This window comes from Sorex fumeus, unplaced genomic scaffold, assembly GCF_029834395.1.
Source record: "Sorex fumeus unplaced genomic scaffold, SorFum_2.1 ptg000063l, whole genome shotgun sequence".
Lineage (NCBI taxonomy): Eukaryota > Metazoa > Chordata > Mammalia > Eulipotyphla > Soricidae > Sorex > Sorex fumeus.
Window position 1 is genome coordinate 61,214,017 of NW_026606120.1, and position 13,900 is coordinate 61,227,916.

Genomic DNA, 13,900 nt, shown 5'->3' on the forward strand with positions numbered 1-13,900 from the left:
CCTCCCTGCCTGCCTTTATGGCAGGTACTTTTCCTCTCTCTCTCTCTCTCTCTCTCTCTCTCTCTCTCTCTCTCTCTCTCTCTCTGTTTCCTTTTGAGCATTGTGGTTTGCAATAAAGGTCCTGAAAAGTTATTATGTACATCATCCCTTTCACCTACTTTCAGCTGTCATTTCTTGTCCAGAGTGATCATTCCAACTATTATTATCATAGTGTTCCCTTCTCTATCCTAACTGTGCACTGACTGCCACACACCTGTGGCAAACTTCCAACCACTGACCAGTTCTCCTGGGCTTAGTGGGTGTCGATGCTACTTTCTCATCGAATTTGCTGTACTCAGACTGGGCTGTCAGTATTTGTCAGTATTGTGGAATTTGGACGTTTTGCACGCTCCCAGAGCTGCAGGAGATTTAGATCTGGAACGATTCACTCCCACTCCCCTCCATTGGGGGCCCCAGTAATTTAAGCCCAAAGACTGGTGCATCTGTGAATTTGATTAGTTTGGCATCTCTTCCTAGATTAGTCGGGACTGTGAAGCTGAGCCATGTACATGGGTGGAGGTTGTGGGATACGTTTGTCTGCTGGGGCTTCCAGCAGTTTGGGGGTAGGGAGCCGTAGCTATCCACCCCCACTCCAAGAAGGTGCCAGAGTGTTCAGCCTGAAATCAGTGTACCTATGAATTTCCTTGCTTGGTATCTCTTCCAAGATTAGTCATAAAGCTGTAAAGTTGGGCCTTTTACATGGGGAAGGCTGTGGGATGTCTATATTGATTTTTGTAAGCTGCCTCCTTAATGTATATATTGTTTCCAATAGTTATGAGTGGAAAAATGCAACTTATACAAGACTGTCTATCCTTCCCAGTTCCAGCGTTCTGTAACTGTTTTGCCCTACTTTTGTCCCCAGTGCCCTCACAGACAATGATTCTCACTGTTTAGTCATTTGATGCTTTTGCCATGCTTTCTTTGCTCTTTTATGATAACTATACCTCTGTAAGTAGTTGCTTCATTAAAAGGTGCATTTCTTATCTCCAGGACTCTGACTGGCAGAGGGCCCAGAGAGTGTGAGTGCTGAATAATAATGTTAAGTTCACTGGGAGTACAATGCAATGAATTAGCATTATGAATTAGCATCATTTGGTGTGTTACTGTGACTGCAGAGAGCTGCAGAATGTTAGAAGAAGAAACCTCCTGACTATTTTTAGAAAAATGTTATCTCTGTATAAGAAAACAACTGGTAAAAGTAAAACAATCTATACTAAGAGGGAGGGAGGGGGAGGGGAGCGAGCAAGGGGGAGAGAGAGAGAGAGAGAGAGAGAGAGAGAGAGATCGTTAATGCAACTTCTGAACCCTGCACTCTCTGACCTAGAAAGTAATCAGTTTTTATTTTTCTCTCCCTCCTGTATTTCATGAAGATGAACTAAAATCCTGCTTTTGGAAGCGACTGGGTTGGTCTGAACCATCCAGGTAATGAAATCTCAGGTGTTTATGGCTTACAGTTCCAGTCAACATGTGCAAACTCAAAACATATTCCAGCATTTCAATAAATCAAAGACAGAGACTTGAATTCAAAGATGCTCAGTATTGTAGATGTTTTAGTTTCGATTTTAGTTAATAAAGTTATAAGATGAAAGTAATGTCTGCATTGGTTAAGTAATTGATAGCGTCAGCACAGTCAGTTCTAACAGAGGGAAAACAGAAGATGCTGTCTCATTGTGCTGTGGTTTTGCATCTTCATGATATACTAGTTGATCCTACTCTGCGTTGATTATAAAGATCAAAATTTCTTTCCTTAGAATTCAGCTGAATAGAAAGAGGCTATTTTTTGTGTCTTTAAACATATACATCAGGGGCTGGAGTGATAGCACAGCAGGTAGGGTGTTTGCCTTGCATGTGGCCCACCTGGGTTTGATTCCCAGCATCCCACATGGTCCCCTGAGCACCTCCAGGAGTAATTCCTGAGTGCAGAGCCAAGAGTTAACCCCTGTGCATCGCCGGGTGTGATCCAAAAAGAAAAAAAAGACATATGCATCAAGTTGATACTCACCTTTTTTCTTTAAAAAACACACAGGATAATCGTACTGGATCAGAGCGACTTGTCAGACTGAACAACAACGGATCAGAGTTGGCTCCTGGCTCTATCTGAATGTCCCAGTAGGGAGCCCTCTTCTCCCCTCATCTGTCAGTTACTGACAGAGTCCAGCGTGAGCCTCAAGTGGTAATTCAGACTGTTCAGCTGCCACAGTAGATGGAAGGACTCGACCCTGTCTGTCTGTCAGACAGTTCTCTGAAAAAAACAAAAAGAAGTTTTGATTGTAAAGAAATTTTCATTGTTGCCAGATGGCTTTTGGTTTTGTCGATAAGAATTTTTGAAAACTTAACTTTTGTAATATAATAAAATTTTTACTGTCAGTACCAATTAGATTTTAGTAGTATTAGATCTGTTTCTGTGTTGGAGTTATTGGGAATTTGGAGAGAGGAATGACCACTGAAAGTTGCTTCAATTTCTGTTTCAGATTTGTCAAATAAGCACCACTCAGTACCAGTTCATGTTTTTGGGGGGCCACCCAGGCAGTGCTCAGGGTTCACTCCTGACTCTGCTCAGGGGGATCACTCTTGATTCTATGCTCAGGGGGATCATTCTTGATTCTGTGCTCAGGGATCAGTCTTGACAGGGCTTGGGGGACCATATGGGATACTGAGGGTTGAACATGGGTTGAGCTCATACAAGGTAAAGTGCCATACCTGCTATACTAGCCCCTCCCCCACCTCTATGGTTGTCCGTATTTTATAATGGAAATACTGCTCTCTTGAACAACCAGAGTTCCCTATTTCCATCCCACCTAGAATGGACTTACATGTAAAAGTACAGTTCAAATTAAGCCAAGATATCTTAGCTCTTTAAAGTAAAAAGCAGCATTTCTATATTTTGAATTTTATACCTTACTCCATTTCCTGGGCTGGAGCGATAGCACAGCAATAGGATGTTTGCCTTGCGTGCAGCCAGCTTGGTCGAGCCGGGTTCAATTCCTCTGCCCTTCTTGGAGAGGCCGGCAAGCTACTGATAGTATCTCACCCGCACGGCAAAGCTTAAGCGTGGCAAGCTCCCTGTGACGTATTCGATATGCCAAACACAGTAACAGCAAGTATCACAATGGAGACGTTACTGGGCCCGCTCGAGCAAATTGATGAATAACAGGAGGACCGTGACCCTGACTCCATTTCCCAATCTTTTTCCAACTACAGAATTCTTCTGCCCCTTTTTCCTCCTGTGACCTCCCCTTTCCTATCAGTTCATCCTCTAGTTTGGTACCATGGACCCCCTTTTTTATTGAATCACTGTGAGATACAGTTCCAAGCTTTCATGTTTGAGTTGTATGATTATACAATGATTAAACACCCATTCCTCCACTAGTGCACTTTTTCCACCACCAATGTCCCCAGTATATCCTCCCGCCATCCATGGCAGACAATTTCCCCCATACTCTCTCTCTACTTTTGGGCATTATGGTTTGCAGTACAGATACTGAGAGGTTATCATGTTTGGTCCTTGATCTAATTTCAGCACACATCTCCCATCCCGATTGATCCCTTCAGTCATCATTGTTTTAGTGATCCCTTCTATATTCCAACTGCCTTCTCCCCTAGCTCATGAAGCAGGCTTCCAACTATGGAGCAATCTTCCTGGCCCTTGTGTCTACTGTCCTTGTGTGTCAGTCTCATGTTATTTTATATTCCACAAATTAGTGCAGTCCTTCTATGTCTGTCCTTCTCTTTCTGACTCATTTTACTTAGCATGATACTCTCCATGTCTATCCACTTACAAGCAAATTTCACCGACTTCATCTCTCCTAACAGCTGCATAGTATTTTATTGTGTAGATGTACCAAAGCTTCTTTAAGCAGTCGTCTGTTCTCGGGCACTCGGGTTGTTTCCAGGTTCTGGAATAATAACCGGAGTTATTATGAACATTGCTGCAATGAACATATAGGTGCAGATGTCATTTCTACTGTGATTTTTTGTACCCTCGAGATATATTCCCAGAAGTGGTATTGCAGGATCATATGAAAGCTCAGTTTCTAGTTCTTGAAGGACTGTCCATATTGTTTTCCAGAAAGGCTGCACCAGTAGACATTCCCACCAACAGTGAAAGAATGCCCCTTTTCCCCCACATCCATGCCCACACTGGTTCCATGGCCCCCATTTAACATGATTTTCACCTGTGGCCCCCTTGGAACATCCTGGGGGCACACCAAGGGCCATATGGCCTCTAATTGAGAAATACTCCTTACACCATTAATCTTCTAGAGAAAAGACATTCTGGTAGTACTAAGTACTATCACTCTGGCCCCAGTCTGATTCATTCTAGTCTATAAGTTCCTGAGGTCACCAATGACTCATAAATTTTATATTTTAAAATCCTTAGGAAAGTCTGTCATTTTGCCTCATAGCCTGATCTCCCAGAGCCTTGAATCTCTGATGTTAAAATCCTGTTGTTTTTTTTTTATCTCTAGTATTCCATCTCTGCCTTCTTTGGGTGCTGTCTTTTTGTATTCCAAGCTTTCCTTCTAAAAAAAGATTTTGTGCATTTAAGTAAAATACACAAAAGAGGGGCCAGAGTGATAGTACAATGGGTAAGGCTCTAGCTTTGAACATGGCTGACCTGGATTCAATCCTAGTATCCCATGTGATTCCCTGTATACTGCCAAGAGTATTTCCCACCCTTCTCCCTCACTTTATTTAAAGACCATGGTTTATGAAGTTGTTCATGATGATTTGTCAATATTCCAACGCCAGTCCCGCCACCTCTGTCACCTTCCCTCCACCTTTGTCTCCATTTTCCCATCCAGCCGCTCATCCTGCCCCCATAGTGGTCCCAAAATAATTTATTTCATATTGCTTGTTACCCACTAAATGCTAACGGGATGAAAAAATATTACTGGGCCCGCTTGAGCAAATCGAGGATCAACGGGAGGGCCTTTACTTTACTTTACTTACTTAGTCAATATCAGTTGGATTCTGCATGACATCCCATCTAATCTGGTATGCTACTTCTGGGAAGTCAGTGCTGTACAGTTTAGAGATGTCCCCATGCTCCAGAAGATCCAGAATATTAAACTGGCAATCTGGCCAGAGGCATGGCAACAGCTTAGGGATGTGGGAGCTGCTGCTAGGGCTTTGTTTGGGTGTCCAAGATTGCCCAAAAGGTCTCAGCTGGGAACAAGTGTCCAAGAAATTTTTGTGGCTAGTTGATTTCTTTTGAAATTTATGAGTCTCTGGAATAAGGCCAGTAGATGCGCTTATTACATGGAGATGGTGGCAGTGGGATGTGGGCATGGCTGCTACGTCTTCCTGGAATATGGGGAAGTGGGGGAAAGTCACCCACCCAGACTCCAAGAAGGTCTGGAGTTTTCAGTCACAAAGACCCGTGTACCTGAACTTTTTGGTAGATTAGGTTGATTCTCTGTGAAGCTCAATCCTGAGGTGGTGGGGGTCTGACCAGAGGCATGGTGGCAGTTTGGGGTGTGGGAGTGGTTACCAGAGTGTTGTCTAGGCAGAAACTGGCCTGCACCCTTCCTGAGATCATCCTAGAAGTTTCAGCTGGGAACAGTGAGAAATTTTTGTGGCTAGTTGATCTCTTTCAAGATTTCTTTATGAATCTCCATAACAAGACTGGTGGATGAGCTTACATGACTGCGGCTGTGGACGTGATCCAGGAGTAATTGTTAGGTGCAGAGTTAGGAGTAATCCCCGAACACTGCCAAGTGTGGCCCAAAAACAAAACAAAGAAAAAAAAACAGAAGAAAAGATAGGTACTCAAAAAGAGAAGACTTTACATACTGTTCGGTAAGAGGTTAAAGATATAAAAAAATTATGTTCCTTGACAGCAAATCTAATTCTTTTTAAAAGGCTATTTGAATAGATACTTCTTTAAAGAGGACATAGAGAGGGCCAGTAGTCAGAAAAAGATGTTCATCTTCACTGATTACCAGGGAAATGAAATCAGAATCATAGTGAGAAAGGCAGGAGTGATAGTACACTGGGTAGGGTACTTGCCTTGCACGCGGTCAACCTAGGTTTGATCCCTGACAATCCCATAAAATCCACCAAGTGTGTCAAGAGTAATTCCTGAGTGCAGAGCCAGGAGTTACCCCTGCACACTGCCAGGTGTGGCCCAAATACAAAACAAAAAATCAGTAAGATACCACCTCACAATTCTGCGAGTGACTTACATTGAAAGGAACAAGTTCTGGGGCTTGAGCTTTAGGACAGTGGGTAGACCACATGTCTACCTTGCATGTGGCCAACCCGGTTCAATCACTGGAATCTCGTATGGTCTCCAGAGCCCACCAGAAACGCACCCCTGAGCTTAGAGTCAGGAGTAAGTCCAGGTGCCACAAATTGTGGCCCAAAAATAAAACCAAAAGAACCAGTACTGGGGTGGAAAGAACCAGTACTGGGGTGGAACTTGCCTTGCATACAGCCAACTCTAATTCAATCCTTGTAATCCCATCTGGTCCTCTGAGCACCACCCTGAGTAATTCCTGAGTAAAGAAGCAGGAGCAAAGGAGCAAACCCTGAGCATCACCAGATGTGACTCAAAAACAAAAAAAAACAAAACAAAAAAAAGGGATCAAGTGGTGGTGAGGATGTGGGAAGAAGAAGCGTTAATGAACTTTTGGTAGCAACATTAATGAACACTGCGGTCATTTTGGAGAATAGTCTAAAGAAGTAACCTCTCCTTAAGAAGCTAAAAATAGCATTGTTATATGATCCAGCAGTTCTACTTTTGGGTCTCTATCTGAAGAACATGAAAACATTTAATACAAAAAGTTACACTCACCCTATAGCCACATTATGGAAACAAAGTGCCATAGATAGATGTATAAAGAAGTACAGTATAATGCTCTTAAGCTATATTAAAAAAGATAAGTTTTGCCATTCACAGCGAATGGAAGGAACTCAAGGGGATTAAGAGAAACAAGAAGAAAAAAGACCAGTAGTGGATTATTTCCCATGTGTGTGACTCAGTGATATAAAGCCAGTGGACAGAACAAAGGAAAAAATAACCAATGAACATTGCAAGGTTATCTGAGGACATGGAAAGGGATAGAAGTGAAGGGAGTATAAGAAGAGGTGCTATGTTTTAATTGTAAAAAGGGGGGAAAAGTGGGTCAGGAGCTGTGTTCAGGGCTTACCCCTGGCTCTGCACTCAGGGATCACTGCTGGCGATGCTCAGGGGACCATATGTGGTGTCAGGGATTGAACCTGAGTCACCCACATGCAAAGCAAATGCCCTACTGCCATAATATCACTCTGGCCCCTCTTTGTGTCTTGATCTCAAGTGAGTCTCTTGTAGGCAGAATAGAGTTGGATTTTACCTATATAACTCCCAGAAGACCAGCTTATTTCTAAGCTTTGGGTGGGGGTGGACTCATTATTATAATCACTTTTGTCACCAACACAGTCAAGCACACAGCACATTTGGAAAAAGACCATAGAAATCTAATTTGGAAATTTCTAATAATCTAATTTTCCAGAATAGCACAGTAATTACATTTAACATTCTAAATGATGGTCTGCCCAGCTCAGATAGAGAAGGGACCACCAAGCACCCCTATAGGGTGCTAAGAGGGCCCGCTCAGGATGGGAGATACGGGCTGAAAGTAGGCTATAGACGGAATATGATGGCCACTTAATAACTCTATTGCAAACCACAACACCCAAAAGGAGAGAGAGAGAGCAAAAGGGAATGCCCGGACACAGAGGCGGGGTGGAGTGGAGAGGACAGGGTGGGGTTGGTGGGAGGGATGCTGGGACCACTGGCGGTGGAAAATGGGCACTGGTGGAGGGATGGGTACTCGATCATTGTATGACTGAAACGCAAGCACGGAAGTTTGTAAGTCTGTAACTACCTCACAGTGATTCACTAATAAAATTTTTTTTAAAAAAATGACGATCTTCCCAGGGTTTTTTCTGGGAGGGGGTGGGAGTTGTTCAGTGCAGTCGTTCAGTGCCAGGGCCTCACACATGCTAGGCCTGTGCTTTACAGCTGAGCTACAGCTCTGGCCTAGAGTATTCTTTTTTCGGGGGGATCTGCAGGGGAATAGGTGATCCTGATTTGATCCCAACACTGCATATGGTCCACTAAGCACTGCCAGGCTGAGCTCCTGAGAACAAGCTGAGGCCCCAACATCCTCCCTTTCTCCCAAGGAAAATATGCCATAGTGGGAGGAGCAATAATACAGCGATACGGTATGGCATTTGCTTTTCATATGGCTGACCTAGGTTCAAACTCCAGTACCACATGTTCCCCCGCCCCGAGCCTGCCAGGAGTGACCCCTGAACACAGAGCCTTCATTTCATTGAGGGCTTGGGGCCACTCTCTGAAATACTCAGCATGGTGGCATGGGCCTGACAGTTTGGTGCTTGGGCTTAGCTTTGTGTCCCTGTGGTGCAGGAGGGCCTTGCTGGTGCTGGGATTGATCTGGGACTCCTGAATGTGCCAGGCAAATGCTCTACAACGTGACCCATCCTCATGGCCTCAGGGTAGAGTATTCTTGGTTGAAAATCCTGTTTTCTCACTTTTGAATGCTCATGCCATTTCCTTCTGCCTTGTAGGGTTTTTGTTGAAAAGTCTACAGATAATTTGGTAGTGATTCCCTTACATGTAATCTATTTTTTTTCCCCTAGATGCTCTTGGGGTGAGGGAGGAGAGATAGGCAAGGGAGAAGGTGCTTGTCTTGCCACTAGGAGCCAGAGTGGTCGTACAGTAGGTAGAGCCTTTGCCTTGCACTTGGCTGACCTAGGCTTAATCCTCCACACTGCATACGGCCCCCTGAGCTCACCAGGAAGATCCCTGAGTGCAAGACCAGGAGTACTACTGGGTGTGGCCCAAAAAAAGAAAACCAAGAGTGCTAATGTTTATACTTTTTCTGTACAAAGCAGGACAGGAAGAGCATAAACATTAACACTCTACTTGCTTGAAGCTTTTAAATAAATATTTTATATTTTAAATTTGAACTCATGAAGGGACGGGTGTTGGAACATTATATGATTGAAACCCAATCATGAACAATTTTGTAAAAATTTAAAAAAATGCTCGAGCGGGCCCAGTAACGTCTCCATTGGAGACTTTGTTGTTACTGTGTCTGGCATATCGAATACTCTCGGTAGCTTGCCGGGCTCTCCGAGAGGGGCAGAGGAATCGAACTCAGGTCGGCCATGTTGGCCGCTTGTAAGGCGAACGCCCTACCCGCTGTGCTATCGCTGGATTCGATTCCCAGCATCCCATATGGTCCCCTGAGCACTGCCATGGGTAATTCCTGAGTGCAGAGCCAGGAATAACCCCTGTGCATTGCCAGGTGTGACCCAAAAAAGCATATATATATATATATATATATGCACATATATATATGTATGTGTCTATATTACTGTCACTGTCCTCCCGTTGTTCATCGATTTGCTCAAGTGGGCCCAGTAATGTCTCCACTGGAGACTTTGTTGTTACTGTGTTTGGCATATCGAATACATCACGGGTGGCTTGCCAGGCTTTGCTGTGCAGGCGAGATACTCTCGGTAGCTTGCCGGACTCTCCGAGAGGGGCGGAGGAATCGAACTCAGGTCGGCCATGTTGGCTGTGTGCAAGGCAAACACCCTACCCCCTGTGCTATTGCTCCAGCCCGAGCTGGATGTGAGGGCGATCTGGCTGCGACATCTGTCACCCCATTGATCGCCAGGGTTGATTCGGCTGATCTGGCTGGCTAGGCGGGTGTCCCCTTCCTCCCTCACCACTCCATGTGCGTCCCTCCCGAAGCTGTGTGCTCAGTCGAAGAGGACGGCCTTCCCCGAATAGAGACGGACCAGTCTTCGGTCGAGGGTATACGAGTAGCTGCACTCCCCTGCTAGAACCTCCAAATAAATATAAGAAGAAAAAAAATAAAATTATGAAAAAAAACCCATACATATCAGCATATTTTCCATGATCGATAAGCCATACTCATACAATGTTAAAAAGAAAATCTCAACAGATGATGTTTAGAAAACTGAACAGGAGCTGGTCGGCCATGTTGGCTGCATGCAAGGCAAATGCCCTACTGCTGTGCTCCAGCATATATATATGTATGTATATATAAATTTAAATATAAAAATGTATAAACAAAATTTAAAAATATAAAATATTTTTAAATGTTAAATATTTTCCTTCGTCCTTGTTATAAATCTGATTTTGTCTGATATTTTTATTAATTTTTTTTTGGAACTTCTTAATAGTGGGCCTCAGGGCTGGAGCAGTAGCACAGCGGGTAGGGCGTTTGCTTTGCACGTGGCTGACCCGGGTTCGATCCCCAGCATCCCATATGGTCCCCCGAGCACTGCCAGGAGTAATTTCTGAGTGCATGAGCCAGGAGTAACCCCTGTGCATTTGGTGTGACCCAAAAAGCAAAATAATAATAATAATCACAGTCCTGTCCTCCTGTTGTTCATCGATTTTCTCGAGCGGGCCCAGTAACGTCTCCATCGTGAGACTTTGTTGTTACTGTGTCTGGCATATCGAATACGTCACGGGGAGCTTGCCAGGCTCTGCCGTGTGGGCGAGATACTCTCGGTAGCTTGCCGGGCTCTCCGAGAGGGGCGGAGGACTCGAACTCGGGTCGGCCATGTTGGCTGCGTGCAAGGCAAACGCCTTACCCGCTGTGCTATCACTCCAGCCCAATAATAATAATAATAATAATAATAATAATAATGATAGTGGGCCTTGGACCTGGAAGCCCATTTCTGGCTACTGGTCAGGTATAAACCTAACCATTCAGTGGTCAGGCCTTGGGCAACCAGAGCCACACCCAGACTTGCCGGGGTCTACTAGGATATATTCAGGGAGGTGCTGGGGTGGGAGGGACCCATAGTGCCAAAAATTAAAGTCCTGTGCCAAGTGTGTGCTCCGGTCCTCTGTGCCCTCTCCTTCAACGTTGTTAGGGTTGTGACTTTAAAAAAGAATTTATTTTGAAATAAAATATATTTTATTTGGAGGGTTTTGAAGGTGTGGAGTGGGAGAGAAAGAGAGAGAGAGAGAGAGAGAGAGAGAGAGAGAGAGAGAGAGAGAGAGAGAGAGACTCAAGAAAGAAAGAACATGGGCTTCTCCAAGGGTGGAGAGAGCCCCTACACACATCCCGGCATTAGACACGAAAGCATGAAGGTACACATCTCAAGAGGGGAGATGTGGACGACGCATGTGCTCAGGCACCAGCAGCACAAGGGCTCAGGCAGCATATGCACCTTAAAACATTTCTTAAGGCAAGCTGCTAGTTCATATGAACTATGCTGGGGTTTTTCTTGCTGCATCCTTTGGGGGTAGATCCCTCCATTTTTTCATTTTGGTTATGATCTCTTATCTGTGTCTTTTACTGGCTCTTGTGGGCTTCAGGATGTGACCGTCAGATAGTCACCCAGGATCCTGTGGTGTCAGTTCCTTTATTTACCAGCACTCGTGCGCCTGTGTGGGTCAGCAGAGGCACAGTGCCAGCACAGGATAGATGCCAAGGCAGCAGGGGAAGTTAATGCTGGAGGATACTATGAATTTAAGTCTCCAGAGGACTGATGGGCAAGAGATGTAGCCTCTCCCTTAGGTTCTTCCACAGTCCTGGCTGTCCTCTGCTGTGCTCTGCTCCTTGTTTCCCACAGAGGTGTAGACAGAGAAGATCTAGAAGCTGTGGGTTCCAAGTACAGTGAGAGATGCAGCCCCAGTGGCAGGTGCACGGATACACGGAGGCTGATTCTCAGTGTCTGCAGGTGCCATAGAGAAGTTGGTATCCTTTGGGACCAGGGAGATAGTTCGAAGGACTGGGGCTCATGCTTTGTAAGTGACCTGGGTTCACTCCTTGGCACAATGTAGTCCCCTGAGCACCACTGGGATCAACCCCCAAGCATGGTACCAGAAATAGCCTATTACTTGCTCCTCACCCTCTAGGTCATCCCTCTCAAGTGAATGCTTTGTACGCAGGAGTCCCAGTTTCAAGCTGTGGCACCCACATGGGCCCCTGAGCTCCACCACTTCAGAGTGGCCCCTGAAGCACTGCCTGATAAGCCGCCACCCCAGTCACTTCCCTTAGAAGCTCCTTTCAGCTCATGTGCTCTCGGCGTGCGGGAGAGAGGCAGCAGCTCTGTAAGTGAGCACAGTCCCAGCAATGGCCCAACCCAGGCCTGGCTAGAACAGGCCTCTGCCGAACCTGGGCAGGTACACAGTGGCACAGTTCCTGAGGCGCCGCCGGTGGGGCTCCTTCAGGTCCTAGCCAGCCTTTTTATCACCCTTCTTGCCTTCCACTTCCCTAACTCCAGCTGCCTGTACCTGAGCTCCTGCTGCCAGTCCCCAGTGTAGACAGGTCAGAGCAGCTGCCCTAAACTGTGTGCAGAATGTCTCCTGCTGCAGTCCTGTGTCCTGGGCTGTTTTCTGGCCGCCCCGTGTTTCTCCAGTCCAACATCTTCGCTTCCCCAGTACTCAGCCATGACATTCTGCCTCCATGTCCACTGCTCTCCAGGAGAAACCTCTCTGTTTTATACCTGGCCATGCATGTTCCCCTCATTGACAATCTCCAAGTATTTGGGTCCCAGAGAAGGAGACGAGTCTGGGTTTTGAACTGTGACCTTCCTCCCTCAAAGCTGCTGGAGGTAGCCTGGGTACTCAGCCTTCCACTACACTTCTTCCTGTGCCCTCCAGGCTCCTCAGCACTTCCCTGTGAAGACACTGCACTTCTTGCTCGTCCTTTCTCACAACCTCAGTTTCCCTGGATTTAGACTTAAGTTTTCGTCCAGAGAGATAGTACAGAGGGTGAGGTACTTCCTTGCAAGTCACAAACCCAAGTTCGTCCCTGACAACGCATATGTATGATTCCTGAGCACCATCAGGTGTGATGCCAGAGCACAGAGCCAGGAGTAGTCCCTGCCAGATGTCGCCAAGTTACTCCCCTCCTTCAAAATATGAAGAATTTGGTTTAAAATAACTCAATGCAAAGCACAGCACCCAAAAGGAAAGAGAGAACAAAAGGAAATGCCCTGCCACAGAGGCAGGGGGGGATACTGGGATCAGTGGTGGTGGAAAATGAGCACTGGTGGAGGTGGGTACTCGATCATTGTATAATTGAAATCCAAGCACAAAAATTTGTAAGTCTACAACTGTACCTCATGGTGTTTCATTAATAAAAATTTTTAAAAAGTTAAGGAGAAGGGAGGCAGAAAGCTAGGATAGTAGGTATGGTGCAGAGTAAGCCCTGAACACAGCTGGGTGTGCCCCCCCCCCATAAGACATAGAGGAGAGTTTTGTGTCTTTAATTGTACATTATCTTGCCAGAATTTCCAGTCAGTGTAAATTTTGTAAGTATATCAAACAACTGAGCATAAATTACTGAGAACCATTTTCACTGAAAATGAAAAACTTTTCACTTGCTCATAGGGTCTCCAAGCTGATTGCAGATACCCTCCCACTTTTATTTTCTCCCACTTTTATCCTTTTCTATAAAATTATGTGTAGTGATTAACAGTTAATTTTTCTTTTCTTTAAAATAATTTGTTTCACCTTACCCAGTGGTGCCCAGGGCTTAATCCTGGCTTTGCATTTAGAAATCACTCCTGGTGGGCTCAGGGGACCAAATGCAGTACCAGGGAATGAACCCGGCAGGTCAGCCACATGTAAGGCAAGCGTTGCTACCGACTTTACTAGTACTCTCTCTCCAGTCCCTGCTCAGAGTTTCTTAATCTGCAAAAGCTCCTGTCACCTAAAAACAGTTTCTGGGTTCACCTCTGTGTCTGTAATCAAGGTTGAATTAAAAGACTTAGGTTCATTGAGTTTGAGAATTGAAAGTGAATGGATGGTGGGTGAGGTAGGGTGTACATGTGTATGTGAGTGTGGGAGGGT

At 45.3% G+C, this 13,900-nt stretch overlaps 1 protein-coding gene across 1 annotated transcript in view; it reads left to right on the forward strand.

The window, feature by feature from the left end:
• Positions 1 to 2,177, forward strand: part of TEX14 (testis expressed 14, intercellular bridge forming factor) — a 108,667-nt gene extending 106,490 nt beyond the window's left edge. Inside the window, exons 31-32 of the mRNA XM_056127599.1 lie at positions 1,410 to 1,461; positions 2,066 to 2,177. Coding sequence (XP_055983574.1) covers positions 1,410 to 1,461; positions 2,066 to 2,102 — 89 coding nt within the window. The 3' untranslated portion in view covers positions 2,103 to 2,177. The remainder of the gene's footprint in view (positions 1 to 1,409; positions 1,462 to 2,065) is intronic.
• Positions 2,178 to 13,900: the final 11,723 nt, after the last annotated feature.